This window comes from Prosopis cineraria, unplaced genomic scaffold (genome assembly GCF_029017545.1).
Source record: "Prosopis cineraria cultivar Desert tree isolate PC_DT_omini unplaced genomic scaffold, ASM2901754v1 PC12, whole genome shotgun sequence".
NCBI classification, from domain to species: domain Eukaryota; kingdom Viridiplantae; phylum Streptophyta; class Magnoliopsida; order Fabales; family Fabaceae; genus Prosopis; species Prosopis cineraria.
The window spans coordinates 42,156,250-42,174,048 of NW_026555343.1; the positions used below are offsets into that span (position 1 = coordinate 42,156,250).

A 17,799-nucleotide genomic window follows, 5' to 3' on the forward strand; every position below is an offset into this window, starting at 1 on the left:
AATAATTCATAGTTTTTCCAAACAACAAGTCAACACATAACCATTCACAAACACACTCATCACAACACATTAATAATGGTTACTTTGTGTCTTGAATAACAAGTTCCCCTTCACAACTCCTTTTTTACCACTATCTTTGTCAATATAATCTACATAATTATTTCACAATACTATATATTAATTTTACATTAAAATAAATAACTCTAATTTAAAGAATTAGAAAGTCTTAGATCTATAATCCATATTAATACTAATTTAAGATTTATGCCTCATTTAACTTCCCAAATTCTTTTTCTAAAATTCTCGTACCCTAATAAACTATTTTTTTTATCCTCAAATCACTTCTAGTATCACAATTTCATCCTTCTATATTCTAAAAATTCATCCAAAAATAAATTAAAAATTTTAAAATTATCCTGAAACCTCAAATCACCTTTCTATAACCTCAAAAATACCTATTCATACTTAAATAAATATCTAATAATCAGAGGTTTATCCTTACATCTCAGATTTCACATAAATTCAACCATATAGATCTAGATTTTAACTCAAAAATTCTTAAACATGAGTTTTAACCTCAAGAAAATATTCTATAATATTTATTATATCCCTAAGAGTTTTAACCTATATTTTTAATCCATCATATCATCAGATTAACTATCCTATAAAAAAAATCCTAATAAGAATATTTACTCTATCCTACAAAATAATCATATCACTAAAAAGCTAATATTATTTAGAAAATAACTATAAAATTAATTTTGTAATTAAATAAATTTTTTAAATGCTAATCTAAACAGGAAAGTTAGAACATACCTGAAGAAAAAGAAAATAATCCCCCCTTGCAAGAAGACGCCGAGCAACGTGAGAGGAAGAGAGAAAAATAATATAAAAATGGGATTGTGGTCCCAAAATTATATTAAAAAAAAACTATAGGTTCGAATTTAATTATTCAAACCTTTGGGCCAAAAGTTACAATTTTCTCTAAATTGCATCTTAGCCTCTCATGCTTCCTAATGCACACACCCCCTCCTTTTTATACATGAAGGCACCTCTTCTCTTCCCTCATCTAACCAATGTGGGACTTAGAAACAACAACCTTCCACCCCTTTTTTTTTTATTACTTCTACCTTCTCTCTTTTTTTTAACACACAATAAAAAATTATTTATGTATTATATCTTAACTAAATATTGCTTATGTGATTTTAAATTTAAATTTTTAAATTTATAATTAAATACCTAACCATAATATCATTTCTAAATAACCTCAAATAATATAAATTCCTATTATTATCATTTTTTTCCTCAAAACCTAAATTCTATAATTTTTTTATTATATAAAAATTAGGATGTTACAATAAGTATAAAACTAATTCTCCCAATGACCAAGTCAATTGAGAAACTAGTGAGAGTATTTTATTGATAGATAGGTCCTCCTACTACCCATCTAGCACAGACTCACTAAAAAATACCACTTTTATATCCTCAATAATTAGCTATTTTCTTTTTCAATTAAGCACAATCTTAACAACATTTAACTTTATCTATTTTACTTGACTCAACTGAGGAAGGACTGGCGCACCTTCTACAACCAAATATTATTGAAGCTAGAACTTGCTATACTCTAATTGGAAAGTGGAGATTTTTTATTCCAACAAAGAGAATCTACAAATGTATGACTTTTTAGTGAAAGATGCTCAATAAAAAGAGAAAGATTTCTACATTCAAATGGACCCTATTGTTAGTTGCTCTACCTTTTATTGGATTGATAGATTTAGTATTACTTATTAGATAAACTTTGTCTAGGTTATAGCCTGTCTTTTGTATGTCAAAAAAAAAAAAATCATCATTACAAGGTTAAACATGCTAGAAACATGTTGATTTTATATATTCTTCCCTCTTAATAGACATAACTCACCTTAGAAGGGTAAGTATAATTAATAATCTTTAACTACGTAAAAGATATCGCTAGAAGGTTTGTATGTAGTTAAATGAGCTGCAAGGGCAAGGAAGGAAAACTGTGTAATGAATATATTTTGCTAACATCTATGTGCACAATGCTCATGCAACAATGAAAAATATGCACCCGCAAGCTCTAGTTCTGGAAACTCAAGAAGATAATATTAACTAACATTATAAATAATTTTAAATATATTTATTTAATTTTTTAAGTGATTTATTTATGTACTAGCAATGAAATATTGAGATTTTTAATTAACTCTCATAAATTTTTAACTGACATTATAAATAATTTTAAATGTAGTTAGTAATTTTTTCAATTGAGCATTTACATTTGTTTTAATTGTAAGTAAGGACTATATTCTTTTATTGATATTTTAATAATTTAATATATGTAATTGTTATTACTGTGTTTATAAGGTCCCTAGGCGTTATTTCCCCTGACATATGGTGTGTGTGTGTGTGTGTGGGGCCCCGCCACCGTCGTGTGACATTTTTTGTCAAAACCCCAACAGCCCGCAATTCTGCATTGCTTGGAATTTTCTTCTTCCAAGTTATATCGCCACCTAATCGATCTTAGCTTTTAATTTCGGTTGCATTTGATCTGATTGAGAGGAAAAGAGACAACAGAGAGGATCGTGATAGGTTTTCTGGGTTTTGGATTTGAACCCCATTAACTGATATCATCCAAAATTCTTCCAAAGTTTAGGTTTTGAATTCATGGCGAATCTGTATGTCAAGGCTATGCCACCGACCGATCTGAACAAAAACACCGAGTGGTTCACGTATCCGGGTGTGTGGACCACCTATATCCTCATCCTCTTTTTCTCTTGGCTTCTGGTCTTCTCCGTCTTTGGCTGCTCTCCTGGCATGGCCTGGACTATCGTCAACCTTGCCCACTTTGTTGTATGCTTATCTTTAAATTCCTTTCCTTCGATTAGCAGTCGTGGTTCTGTTAGTATTGGTGTATAGTACTGTTTAATTGATGCTTGCTTGAGTTGAATTTGAATCTCTATGGTCTGTTATCTTGCTGATTAGGGATCTTTTCTTGCCGGTTTCGATTCTTTTCTTGAGCAATAATGAGCACCGAATTGGAATCGTGTGGTTTAAGCTTCCAGACTTTTCTGGCCAGATGTTTCTCGATTAATTGTACACTTTCATATTTATCTGCTTGTTTTTGTTCTGTAACGTATCATTGTGAGCTCTTTAAAGTATTAGACACTTCTATGTGGCTTTTTGCTGTCCTACAAAATAACGACACCAATCTTGAGTAGTAGTTCGGGACACCCTTGGTATATGTTTCTTACTGAATAGGCTGTTTTAAAAATCTTTCTTTCTTTTGTTCTGAACCACAACCCTTGCTTGTAACTTGGGAGTTCCAGAAGTCCTTTTGGATTGTGTTGGCCCCGCAAGTACTAGTTGATTATATTTTGGGTACTAAACTAGAACAATGATTTACATGTAATTGCAGATAAACTTGTATTCTTGTGGTTCATTTTCTTTTTCCTATGATCAACTGTATTCGTTTTTTTAAATAAAAAGAATAGCGAATTGGAAATACTGCATTTTGCGAGGACTGCTGAAATTTATGATATTTATTACAAGAAGTTAACAATGAAGTAAACACTGTCATAAAAAAAAAAAAATTGTTTCTTGGGAGAAAATATATATCTCATGACTAGGCTAACTTATGAATAATTGGAAATCAGTTTGAAGTCAATCTATTAAGACATAAAAAGAACAAAGAAATTAAAGAATACATGATTTTGATACCTCGTGATCTCCCTTTTTCATTTTTCATTTTTCATTTTTTGGTCAACAAAGAAATATCATAGTATCAAAGTTTATCCGTTAGTGCCAAACATCCGAAAGAAAGACAAATTATAAAATCATATTTCAAGTTTTATGTTGTCTGAAGCTGTGACCAAGAGTTCCCAAGTGGGATACCATTGGACTTGGTTGTCTTATGAAACGTTTATTGCTTGTCGAATGTAGCAAGACTTCAGAAATGTGTTGCCTTTTCTTCTTTTTTTGAGTTGTTGTGTGTCTTAGTTAAATCAGTAAGGTAACCCATGTTCAATCATTCATCACTTGATAAGGCCACAGGAAGGCCAGCATTGTTTTCTAATATCTCGTGATTTGGTCAACTTATAATTTAATTCTCTATCTGTCAGTTAATGTATGAATGTTATATTAGTGGACCTCTCGTCTCACCATGACTTGACTGCTCATGTCTTGACCATCAGGTAACTTATCACTTTTTCCATTGGAAGAAAGGAACTCCTTTTGCTGAGGACCAGGGGATCTACAATCGATTGACTTGGTGGGAGCAGATAGATCATGGAAAGCAGCTTACCCGTAACAGAAAGTTTCTAACAATTGTCCCTCTGGTGCTGTAAGTTTACCTCTCTCCTTCTTTGTTAATTCCCTTCATCATTTGTGCTGTGCTATGGTACAGGGAGTTGTATGCATCTCAGATCTCTGTTGTTTCATATGTATGACTCATTTTTTCTAAAGCTGATATGTGGGTGATTCATATTATTCCATGATGGAATTTCAACTTTTATCACTCTGCTTCATGATTTCTCATCTACTTGTGAAAAATCGTGTACATTTGAATTGCCTTTAAAATCAACACAATCCTCCAATGTTATCTTGTTTCTTGACCATAGTATAGTTACATCAGCTATTAAACCAGGTCTGTTTTTAGGAAATAGTACTGGTTCTTATTTTATCAACTTAAAAGGGATAAAAGTACAATCATCACCATGCATTTTTTTTTAACTAAAAGTAATTTTAATTGAAAGAAAAGAAAGTACAACTTCTTGGAGGATAGATTATCCTCCAACCTGCAAAGACAAGAAATTTCCTAAAGCAGGACAAAGTAAACAAAAGCCTTAAATCAATTAGCTACTTTGATTCCTTATATATCATGCTTTTGACATCCTAATAACTCCACCTTCAAGCCAAGTTGGACCTAGAATCTGCATTAACCTGAAAAAAGTAAAAGCCAAATCATATTTTTAGCAAACCTTACTAAACAAGAGGCATTGAAGGCACATCAAACCCCAAATTCAGATGTGAAGGAGAGGTTCATCACAAAACAACCAGAAATTCTTTTTTCAATAATTAAAATTCAAATGTCAGAGATGTGATGGTAAAACCAAAATCAATATACCTGAAATGGGATTATTAAACGAAGAAAAGCAATGAAATGCAAAAGGCATAACTAAAGGACAATACAGCTAATATTGCTTAAAGCTGAATCATACAGGTTCTGTTAATGAGCAGCAGAAAGACATACAAAAGAATGGGTGAAGGGTAATTGAGAGCATACAATGAGATTATTCAATTTTAAGGTAGGTGTAATTGTTATGAACACCTAGTCAGTCTGGGGATAGAAACTTATAACAGAGGAAAAAATATAGTCTACTAGCATATGGAATTGAGCCGTTCTTACTTATTTCTCATGTTCTTCAACCCTTTTTGGTTTTATTCCATTAGAATAACAGTTCCACATAACAACCGAGAATAACAATTCCATATACTTTCGTTCTTTAAAAACGTTCTTTAAAACACTAAACATTAGAGAGCTAAAATTTGAACACTTTTAAAACAAGATTTAGAGTTCCTTTGGCTAGTTCTAAATATTAAAAACAAGCAGAAATTGTGCTCCCTCAGAAGACAAACGTAGATAACAGTGAACATTTCAAACTTTTAAATTCGACCACAGCACATTGTGCTGTGTAGTCAAATACCTAGCTAGAAGACTCAGAAGGGGCATCACCAAGGATCTTAAATTCTTGCACTTGTTTGAAGTTCTGCCATGGCTTCACCCAAATTTTGGCTTCATAAACCTTTTTCTTCCCGCCATCAGTTGGTTCGAGCGTGATGTAGTACATAGTGCCAGCAGCTATCGTAGTTATTGCCATACAGGATTAAGTGACATGGAAATTTCAGTTCAACATTTCTATCCTGCCAGGACCAACTTGCCACATAATTCTATTAAAACAGAGATAGTAACTGGTGCCCACACAAATTAAAGCTACCATGTATTCTATTCTATTTTTCTTTCCCTGTTTCTATCTGTTCTCTTATCCTTCCATCCCTTGTCTCTCTTTTACTAAATAATTTACATGCCACATTTTTGTGCCAAAATTGATTTCATTCGGAACCATTGATCCATTTTTAGTGGGAACACATTTGAAGCAGATAAAAATAATGAAGAAATCACTCAAATCAGTGACACTGACTGCTTAGAGAATGCATTATATATCACGTTATGCTATATCATTTTTAGTGGGAACCGTTGATTCTGCTATTATATCATGTTATGCTATAAATCAACCTTCCCAAATAGCTCAAAAGGGAGGAAGCAAGCACAGATCACAGAGAAGCAAAAGGGAAAAAAAAATGCAAGCCAGCCAAGGCAAGGTGAGAGTAAAGGACGCGCTTACCAAGTGATAAAGTGATGGAGAGTAGTGGAGGAGAGAAACATGATGATGGAGCTTCAACCAGAGGAAAGGAAGGAGATTAGCAAGTTGGACAAAACAATGCATGAACAAAATCTATAAACCACAGAATACCAGATTGGAAACTAACACCCCTTCACAATATGGAGCTCAACAAAGAAGTGAGGTAGAGTGGAAGCAGGAGATGCAGATTAGATGTGCTGTAACCATTGTAACCATTGTGGTCGTAAGGAGAACATCAACGACAAATACCCATTGACGGCAAAGTGCCATTAACCATTGATGACAGATCAACTTTTGATCTGTGTAGAGAAGGAGAACGATGGAGGAGGTAATGAAGAGATGCATATGAGAGTGAGAGCGAGAGCTAGTTGGGAATGATTTGGCCGACCCATTAGTGAGGAACCGTGATTGTCCAGGAGAGTGACCAAGGAACCACAGTCGACGGCAGCAGGGTGAGAGGGGGAGGGAGTGTAGAGTTTGATTGTGACAGAGAAAAGAGGGCTGTAGGGTTACAATTTTTTTAATTAATTATAAAAGGTATTATAGTCTTTTCATCATTTATGTTTAATTATAAAATAAAATAAAAATAAGCATTCCTTACAATTATTACCATATACCAAACATAATTTTAAAGCCTCATTCCCACTCCCAATTCCTATCTCAATCCCTTTAAATTTAGACCCACATACCAAACAGGGCCTTAGATATCCAACAGTGGAAAAGGGTTGTCTATTCTTCTTCCGTATCAGATGTAGTGACTCCCTTAAAAAGATAAGTTATATACGCAATTCTATCCTATAGCAGGTGTAAAGGCAAAGTTGTGAAACCAAGCAACTACGGTGCAAGGAACGTGAATTGTTAGGTCTAAGTGAATTGCTTCCCTTCATCGTATATGTCATGGTAAATATTCATGTTCAATGCTTCTCGCTTTGACTTGGAATTTATTGGAGGTTTTTGGGGAGGTTTGATAATTAAGAGGATTGTACTATAATTCTGCCAGTGCTGAGATTAAAAGTTCAATTATCTACCCATTAATTACTTGACACAAGTTGTGAATTTGAAAGTATGTAAGTCGGCTGAAGATTCTATTTCTGAATCACATGTTGCTTTCTCAACATGATGTGGATGTGCAGTATGATTGCCCATCTAATCTCGCAATTTTATTTTTAGATGAATTCTGTGGGTAGTTAATTTGCTGACAAATTTGTCCATCTTGATGGAAGAGAGAAGAGAGTCTCTTCTAAAGGAACTGACCTAAGGATAATATGTAAGTTATGGGGATCAAGAGTGATCCATATTGAAAAGTTTATTGATGAAAATAAATTAATAAATAAATAACGTATGAAGTTTTTTCCCCTACTCATGCCCAATCCAGTATTAAGTTCGTCTTTTCCCTTTCTTGTTTAGGTACTTGATAGCCTCACATACAACGGACTATCAGCAGCCGATGCTCTTCTTCAACACTGTAGCAGTGATTGTACTCGTTGTTGCCAAGTTCCCCCACATGCATAAGGTTCGAATTTTTGGAATTAACGCTGATTCATGAAGTGTTTTCAATTGTTGTTTTCTTGTTCTGGAAAAAAGCAGTACCATTGTATGGACTATAGAAGTCAGAATGCATGGCAACTGGATTTTCCCCACTTGAAGCTGCTTTGGATTTAAAAGGATCAGAACACCGTTCCTTCTTGTACAGCAGTACTTGTGAAATCCTGTTAATACACGATGAAAAACAGAGTTATTTTTTATGAGCTGGTGAAACAGAGTAATTGGTTACAAGGAAGTGTTGAGTTTTATTTGTGGAATGTCATTAATATATGCTATTTTGTAAATGATTTTTTTCCTCCATCGTAGAGAAAATTGTCTGCAACTTATAATTTGTCCCCCTCACCCTATAAAAGGTGGATAGGCCATGAAGTTGAATGTTCTTGTAACAATGATTCTTTTTAATTGTATCTCTGCACTCTAGAGCATACCTTCTAAATTATTTATATTTCCTTAGACTAAAAAGTACAGGGTTAAAGTACAAATATACTTTCGAAGTTTTTCTAGAAACACAATTGATGTCTTAAAGTATTTAAAAGAACAATATCATCGTAATGTTTTTCAAAACAATACCTTTTTTTTTTTTCCAAGCTGATGCATGGAGTCCAGGTTTGAAAGTGATTTTTTTAAAAAAAATTATAGTCACATTATCATTTTCTCCTTCCTTCCTTCATCATCTTCCCCTACAAACATTCGGAATTTCGATCAGCATGAGGGTGAAATTAAAAACTAGAGATCAAACCAGAATGCAAACATCATAGTGGAAATGAACAAATAGAAAAACATAAATTGTAAGCTGAATCAAAGATTTAAAAAAAAAAAAGGCATAATTATAAGGGGTTCAAGAAATCAAAATTTTCAGGTTAACTGTTCTTTCGAACACATGCTAGGTTGGATGGGGAAGCTCAATCTAGAAATCAGTAGTGTTGATGGGTTAGAATTGAACTTGCTATTGGTGAAGGACCCGAAGTTAGGGTGGTTCTTCTTTAGCAACCAGTCGCAGTTCACGGACCCGAACTTGGCTCACTCTTTCCAGGCGATTAGAGGGTAGATATTCAAGTCAGACGATGCGTCGGTCGACTCGTCTCTGATGAACAGATTCAGATGGCAAGAGTATCCCATGGATAGCACCACTGCTGTGTCTCGCAATGTGATCAACAGGTTCGTCCTGGAGATGACCGCCGTTTACAAAGCTCTTGTTTTTGAGTTCACTGTGTTTGACAGGTTCTTTTAGTTATTCATTGCAATGCTTGCGGCCACCATCTCCTCCATCGTTAATGGTAGCGATGTTCCCTCAAGCAACAACAATAATAGCAGAGATGGGAAGGAACCCAAATCTAATCTGGATTAGCTTGCATGTTTGAATCCGGTGAGCAGGAAGCTTCTCACACTTCAAAGGTTGATTGGGATGCCTGCTGGTTAGAGGGGGAGAGGGTGGCAGGGATGGTGAACGGACTCAACAAGCTGATGTTAACTGTTAATAATAGGGCAAAATTGTACCGTTTTGAAAAATATAAGGGTAATATTATGCTTTTAAATATTTTAGAATACCAATTGTGTCTTTGAAAAAAAATTTGAGAACAAATTTATACTTTAACCCAGTAGTATATTTAGTCCACAATAAAGATGAATTTCTTTCAAGGTATGAAGAGGAAGACCTTTCACGGTTAGTGTTGCTCTACATACAAATTGAAATCAAAATTTCAACCATCTACTTGAAGGATCAGACTAGAGTTCTTGTTACTCATATCAATTTGAGTTGACAAATGTGCATATTTTAAGAAGTGGAGACGATTTAAGTTAATAGAAAACTTTGTTAACCATCTTGTTCTCACTGCTTGAATGAAGCTTGGTATCTTAATTGTTGGTTCAATTGGCAAAAAAAAAAAAGTTCAATGATCAAAGTTTTGAAAATAGTTTTAGGGTTCCGATGACCGAGAGATAATTTCAGTTTCAAGATTAGTGTTGATTTTATTTTTCTCTGAAAATGAGTTGAATATTAGTATATTACTTCCTTATTTAGTATTATAAGACAGTTTTTTTTAAAGTATCATACTATAAAGATATTTTGGGTCTTTTCAATATGTAATTAATACGTTTTTTAAAATATTATTAATTAGGAGTTTAATTAATAAATTTTTTTAATTAAAACAATTCATTAAATAACGTTAAACATGAACAGAATATAAATTTAAATGCTATTAACTAACTTATTGAAGGTATGTTATCAAAAACTTCTTGAAAGTATAAATCAAATAAAAGTATATGAGTAAATTACCCTCTAACTTCTAGGTTGAGTAGTACCATAAACTATGAACTCGTTTATTATATAAATTATTTTTTTAATTTTTAAAAATGATGCAATTTGATTTCCACGTTAACAAAAGTTAATTTTGATCATTAATTAATAAAAAAACATTAAATATTACAATAAAGGATTTAAAAATTATAGACAAACACTCAAAAATTATATAAGGACAAAAAATTTGTTCATTATCTGTAATTTTTGATATCTTTTTCTGTTATTTTTTTTGGGTCAATTAACAGTTAAAATTAAATTTTGTTAATGACAAGAATCAAATTGTATTGTTTTTAAAAGTTAGGAAATAATTTACATAATAAATGAGTTCAAAATTTATAGTATTACTAGACCTAAAATTTAAAAAATAATTTGATCATTTATTTATTATTGGACGGATAGAGTAGTTGTTTTACTTGTTAGAATCCAAACATACATATTAAAGTTTGGCTCAAGAAAAAGTAATTTAGACATATTTCAGCTTTAAAATAGCGTAACATTCCACCAGTACATATTAGTTTTAGTGAAATGAGTTATGATGGTTTAAGTACTAGGATCTTGAGTTCAAATTCATATAAATAGAGAAAACGTCTTTGAAAGAAATAATTTTAATTGGACTCAACAAGACCAAAATCTGATCCAATCAAATAAAAAAAATAGAGTAGCATTCCATTTTGATCTCCTCCACATTACAACATTTGTCAAAAATAGGAGGATAACCAAAGCTGCAACAGGAATTTTAAAAAGACAAAAAAAAAAAAAGGAAAGGAACAATTACATCCCACAGTTGACAAAAGAAAAAAGTTATAGAAAATTGGAGAAACTCGTTCAGATTTTATTTATTTAGAAAGCCTTAGAGAAAATCACAACCAAGAACCCCTAAAGAAATATATTCATGTTTGAGGACTAATAAATTCTGACTTGACACTGTAGGCCTTGGAGACTTAGTTGTAATTAATTGAGATTGTGAAAATATGTAACTGCCTGCCTCTAGTTAACGTTGTATTTTGGATAAATTATAAGAGAATTATTTTTTCTTAAAATGTGATAGAATGTTGTTATTTTGTAAATAGTAACTTGTTCATCATATTTATACCCTTAATTTTATCAATGGAAATGACTTTTATTTTGAACTTATCATTATGAAAATTATTTTTTATTAAAATGAAATGAAGTGTTGCTATTTTATGATTGATGATTTTATTTACCACGTGAATCTGTTTAGTTATGTCAATGGAAGTGACTTTTTGTTGGATTTGTCACTATTAAAATCATGTTTTATTAAAATAGAATGGAGTATTGTTATTTTAAGAATTGTGATTGGTTCATCACATGAATATATTTAATTCTAATAATGAAAATAATTTTATCATGTACTTATTATTATGAGAATTATTTCTTATTAAAATAGAATAAAATATTGTTATTTTATGAATAGTGACACTGCATGAATATACTCAAATCTGTTTATGGAAATGGCTTTAAACATTGAGAGCAATTAAGTATTTCACAATCACAATTAATTACAATTACAACCTCAAAGACGGAGGTATTAAATCAGAATTTATTAGTTTTTAATTGTGAACACATCTCTTCAAGATCCTTGGTTATAATTTTTTTAAAGACTTAATGGTATGAGTTTTTTTTTTTAAATTGTGCTCTTTCTGTCTCAAATAATAAGATATTTTTAAATAAAATTTTACATACCAGTAATACTCATTAAATATACTTAATAATTTTAATTTTTTAAAATAAAAATATAAATTTTTAAAAATACAATTTATATAATAGCCTTAAATTCACACCTAATTAGTATTAAATATAAAGAGATAAAAAGTAATATTAAAATAAATTTATTTAATAAAAATTTAATTTTTTTAAAATATTTTATATTTTAAAATGATATATTTTATTTAAATGTGTTTTATAATTTAAAATGGATGTAGTAATTTTCTATTTATGTACGGTACTCCGACGTGAGCTGTGTAGCCCCAGGAAAGGGGGAAGTTCAATGAATGGCCTACACGTGAACGATTGACAATTGTGTTTGGGTGGAAGAAATGATATCGACTTGCACAAGGGAATGTTTGAAGGGTCCCACTAATATATCAAAAGAAATCAAGGACATGGTGGGCCCTCTTGAGAATTTTCTCGGGTCTTTCCTCAAATTAATTTAAGTTGTGTATATATTTCCTCAATCAAAGGTTGGTGGACACATGGACATGACATAGACAATAATCATCACTCGTTGAATTGACTCTCTCATAATAAGCTCCGATTCTTCCCATTCCATCAAACTTCACAATATTGGGTGGATTAGCGTTTTAAAATAATATTGATCTTCATCAGGATTCTATTTCACTTATAATTCAAAATCAAATAACTTCAAAGCTTGTATCAATTTCATTTCAAATTATCATCATCTAAACTTTGAAATGAATGGCGTGATATTTAAACGACAAACTTCATATAGTACGATCACTTTGACCAAGTTATATATATGTGTGTGTGTGTGGGCTGGCTATGTATAAATCACTTATTAATATATGATGTTAATGAATTAATAAAAATGAGGTGCAAGAATTTGAACATCAAATGAAAACTGACAAATATAACCCTACTAATAAATGTGTTCAGAGACAGAGATTGAGACGTCGTAGCGGGAAACGCACAAGCACTGAACCAAAAGTTTCTAGCAATTATATGTCACGATCTCGAATAAATATCTTCCCTCGATGATAGACTAAAAGTCATTTAAATCAAAACTTTGAAAGCATTATATATCAATAATAAGGTGATCTACATACATAGAGAGAGTGTGCATATATCTGTGTGCGCGCGAGCGCGCCTCACACGAGAGCAGGCTTGTATTCACTTCTTTCTCCTATTTAACAACCAAGTCGAAGAGAAGATTTTCAAACCATAGCAACTGATAAGTATATATGCTTTTGTCAGTTCAGACTTTCATACAGAAGACAGTCGAACAACACTTAATTACAACCTTTTTAGATGTTTGTCATCAGTTTCTTCAATAAAAGCATGACAATTAAGTATGTTTAACAACTCAAGAACACGAAACGTGATTGAGGTTTTCATAAAAAAATTAAAATCCCCTGCGTCTTATATATATTTTTATTGAAGAATCTGAAAGCAAACATCTAAGATGTTCTTACTTAATCTTTTCACAACAATGCATGGAAGATAGAGAAAAGAAAACTGTATATAGGTTTCTTCATTTTCTTACCATGATCCTTCACCAATCATTCCAGTCCAAAACCCACTTGAATTCCCTTGTCCTTTATTATTTTGTTCCACTTCATCACCACCTGGAATCTGCTTGACTCCTCCAAAAGGAAGCAAAAGCCTCCCGCCATCATGGTCATTCTCTTGTACTCCGTACGATCTGTTTCCAAGCCCATCCACTGAAAATCCCAGCTGGCTGGGTTTAGCTTCTTCTTGCATGGGAATTAATCCAGACGGGTAATTAATGTTACTATACGGTGAGCTATTTGGCATCATGAATGAGGGAACATAAGGAATATTATTATTCAAAACCCTAGGAGCTGAAAGAGAAGAAGTGGGAAAAGCCAGATTAAGATCCTGGCCTCCATGGATCTTAGGACTTTGCTGGGCGGAAATAGTACAGTTAGTTGGGAAGCTTTGGTTCATCATCGGGCTTCGGGAGAGATTCAAACTTGGATCCTTCAACCCTGAGAGGCTTGGCAATGGTGGATTTAGATCAGGAACCTTGGATGATGATGAGGTTGATGAAGAAGAGGAAGAGGATGTGATGACCTTGTTCTTGTTCTTTCTAGAACCTCCTCCAACAGGGATGTTTCTGAGGGACCCACCTTCTGTCCAGTACCTTCTACAAGTCTTGCAGAAGTATCTGGGCTGTGTGAGGCTATAGTTGTTGTAATAGCAGAACTTGGTGTTGGTTGAACTGCACCTTGGACAGTTCAATTGTTCTTGTGGCCTTGCCTTCTTCTCTATCATTACTGGCTTTGCCATTGAGTTTTGATTAGGCATTCCTTCCATGGTTTCTCAGTCCTAACAGCTCCCACAAATAATATATATATATATATATATATCCTGAAAAAACCCAAAGGAGGAGAAATTGAAATATGTAGATTAATAATACGAGCACGCGCATGCACACATCGTCACATTTTTCATGTACATGTAGAATTATATGAAATCATGCATCAAGTGGGCGGAACTTTAGATGGTTTCAAGAGAATTCAAACCCAAACCTATGAGTAAGGCGAGAGTTTGTCTAGTTGTTTAGCCATTTGTGCCTGCTCATACTGGCAACTCCAATACTGCTAATACAATTATACAAAGTTGATAAATTATTGATGATAGAGAAGAAAAATGTTCTGGGAGAGCTATTTTCACATGATGAGTATTTACAGCTGTAGGAGAAAAGTAACTAAGATTCAATCAGGCATGTACTTCTTTATCTTGTGGAGAAAGGAGAAATTAATACTATAAAGGATTAATTAAAACTTGAAAGGAATAAATATTAATAACCAAACAACGCACCTTTTTTTCTCTGCCTATTGTATCAGAAGTAATCACATGAGCAGATGAGTCAAAAAAGTAAAAGGACAGGTAGGCAGGTAGCACCATAGCAGTGCTTTGTTTCAAGACCTAATCAAAAGACTCAAAACTTTCTCTGGTAGAAAAAGATCGATGCATATATAGTTGGGGAGTTAATACGTCGAGAGATTCTTTCATCTTGGAACGATTACAGAGAAAAAGAGTAGGGCTTGTCTCTCTTGTGTGTTTAGGCAGAAGAATATGAAACCGAACATTCAAATAATTAAAGCTTAAAACCAGTGGAACTTGATGCAATAGTGTCAGCTTTTGAACAAACCCTAAACCCCAGAATAAAATAGTCAAGAGAATGGTGCATCAAAGTAAAGACATGCAAGGGAAATCCACCCATATGGCCACTGAACGATAAACCCATGAATTCAGAGGCGGGGAAAAAGGAAGAAGAAGTAGAAAGAGAAAAGCAAGATGACTCCAGATATAGATATATAGAAACAAAGAGATTTACCTTGTTTTGTCTGAAGTTGCTCCTTTGTAGAAGAAAGAATGTTTTAGTTCGTTTGTGGGATGGCTTTATGCGGTTGGCTTACTTTATGAATGGTGCGGAGGGAAGAGAGAGAAAAGAGAGATGGGAGGGGAGAGAGAGAGATGTTTGTTTTGACTCTGTAGTCTGTACTAGCTAGCAATTCCTCTTCGTTAATGATGCTATTTAGGCTTTAGGGCCTTCTTTATTTAATGTATGTGGGGTTTATCTTTAATGCTTTCTTTTAAATTTAAAATTCAATTATAAATTAGTGCCTTTTGCTTTTCTTTTTGGTGTGCTTTTGTTTCATCTTTTTTATGGTGGGATAATGAGAATGGACACTGTTGTGTGGGCTCCTTTCTTTTTTGAAGATATAGACTCTTGCTGTGTTCAAGCGTCAAACTTTCTTTTTCTCAAATCAAGGACCATTCATTCTTGGGCACTAATTTTTTTCCTTTCTTTTTTTTTTTCAGGTTTATCACAATAGATTTGATTGGATTGCTTCGCACCTTCTTTTAATTGTAAGAGATCCCCTTTTTTTAGTTGTTTTCCCCGTGTTTTCAGCAGTAATGATTTTTATATATATATATATATTAATTAATCCTAGGGTTCGCTAATCAAGGAGGTCGATAATTATTCACAAGGGTTATTAATAATTATCTTCTTCACTGTTCTTTTGACATTGATAAGCCAGTAAATATTTAGAACGAGACATGAGGAGCATATTCATGAATGGAACTTCAAAATTATGATAGTTAGCTAAGCAAATTCTTCGTCAAAAGTTCAGTGGAAAAAGGAAAAAGTTATGTTCTTGATATTTGAAGCCCCCCGTCATTAAAAGTTGTTCGAGTAAAGCGATTTTCAGATGTTATAATTTACCAACTTGACAATATTTAATTTTTTGTAAACAAAAATCTCTATTTTTTTAGGAATGCTATATAGTTTTCATAATACAAATCATGAATATAAGATATTTGTGTGTGTACTGATTCTATTTATAAGACCAATAAAAAAAATAAGAAGAAATATTTTTATATGTAAATCATATAATTACTTTATTACGACAAGTTCCCCTTTAAAAAAATTTATATATTTATTATAAATGATTTATAAATAGAATTATAGTAAAATATGTGTTCATTAGTTTTAAAATCAAGATACCTCCATTTTTTATTATAAGACATTTTAACCTAATACTTGCTCACCTAAAAAGGCAGTTTTCTTTTTAACCAAAAAAAGGACAGTTTTTTTGTTGATATCCCACGTATTTTCCAAATTAACCATTCTCTGATTACAATTGATCCTCTTAACATCTAATATCAATCATTAAACACAGAGAGAGAGAGAGAGAGTGCGTGTTATGATTGCTTTTACAGTTTCACAAAATGACTTGTATCTTGAAACATAAACTTCTAAGAAAAATGTCTCATAGTACTCTTTCTATCCCAAGTTATAAGACATTTTTTTGGAGAGATTTGATGTTCTAAATATAAGCCACTTTAATAAAAATAAAATTTCACTAATAGTACTTTTTCAATATTACCTTGCCATTATATTTCTTTTTTTTAATATTCTTTCATAAATAGAGTATTAAATAAAGATTATTTTTAAAAGTTTATATTTTTATTTTAAAAAAATAAAGTTATAAAGTATATTTAATGAGTTTTATTGATATGTTTAATTTTATCTAAAATTATTTTATAATTTGGGATGAAAGAAGCAATTCATAGAATGAGTGTTAAATATAAAATCTGCAACAAACCACACAAGCAGTGAAAAGTCTGATTCATTTTCTTCTAGACTTTAATCAAAGCATTGGATCCTATCTAACAAGTGTTACAAATATTTAATTAACTTAATTATGATAGAGGTGGTTTTATGGTTTGAAGTCTTTATGTATGACTAGTAACATATAAAGAAAATTGTTTTCACTGCAAAGCAGATAGAAGACATTATAATTAAGAAAGAAAAAGTAGGAATGAAACTTTTATCATATACAACGTGAGAATTTAAATCTAAAACGAATTAATTAATTAAGTAGTGAGAGAGAGAGATATATATATATATATATATTATATGTGACAAATCTAATGTTGATAAGAAGGAAATATATGGCAGAAGTTGATTCCATGAGAAACTAAATAGAATGGAGAAGCAAAGTAAAAGTAAATGAGGAGAATGTAATAATGAAAAAGGGAAGGAGGAGATAAAGGGAGGATGCTTTTGAGGGGAATGATTGTGTGAGGAACAGTGAAAAGGCAAAATAAACAAAAAAAGGGAAAGCCAAAGAGGGGAACAAGTTTTCCAAACAAATGTTGGCAGTGGGACTGACCACGGCCGACAGGATGCGACAAAGATCAATCCCCACTTCCCCTCCCAAATTTTAAGTTTTAAACAACTCACCTTCCCATCCCTCCCACTATTTTTCTTTTTCCTTTTTTTTT

General features: G+C 32.3%; 2 protein-coding genes across 7 annotated transcripts; one reads left to right on the forward strand and one right to left on the reverse strand.

Moving 5' to 3' along the window:
• Positions 1–2,461: 2,461 nt before the first annotated feature.
• Positions 2,462–8,386, forward strand: LOC129288379 (uncharacterized). The gene is made up of 3 exons (XM_054924915.1): positions 2,462–2,865; positions 4,206–4,354; positions 7,842–8,386. The coding sequence occupies exons 1-3, from the start codon at positions 2,680–2,682 to the stop codon at positions 7,978–7,980; spliced, it is 474 nt and encodes a 157-aa protein (XP_054780890.1). The 5' UTR covers positions 2,462–2,679; the 3' UTR covers positions 7,981–8,386.
• A 4,712-nt stretch (positions 8,387–13,098) lies between these two features.
• On the reverse strand, positions 13,099–15,516 carry LOC129287771 (dof zinc finger protein DOF2.5). 6 transcript variants are annotated; one of them, XM_054924006.1, is made up of 3 exons: positions 15,341–15,516; positions 14,529–14,597; positions 13,099–14,367 (listed from the first exon to the last, which is right to left on the reverse strand). In XM_054924006.1, exon 3 carries the CDS (start codon positions 14,311–14,313, stop codon positions 13,516–13,518), a length of 798 nt encoding a protein of 265 aa, XP_054779981.1. In that variant the 5' UTR covers positions 14,314–14,367; positions 14,529–14,597; positions 15,341–15,516; the 3' UTR covers positions 13,099–13,515. The 6 variants fall into 6 exon arrangements, with proteins under 6 accessions (XP_054779981.1, XP_054779985.1, XP_054779982.1 ...); XM_054924010.1 differs by having other exon boundaries at positions 13,099–14,364; positions 14,528–14,597; XM_054924007.1 differs by lacking the exon at positions 15,341–15,516 and adding an exon at positions 14,821–15,312.
• Between the last annotated feature and the right edge of the window lie 2,283 nt (positions 15,517–17,799).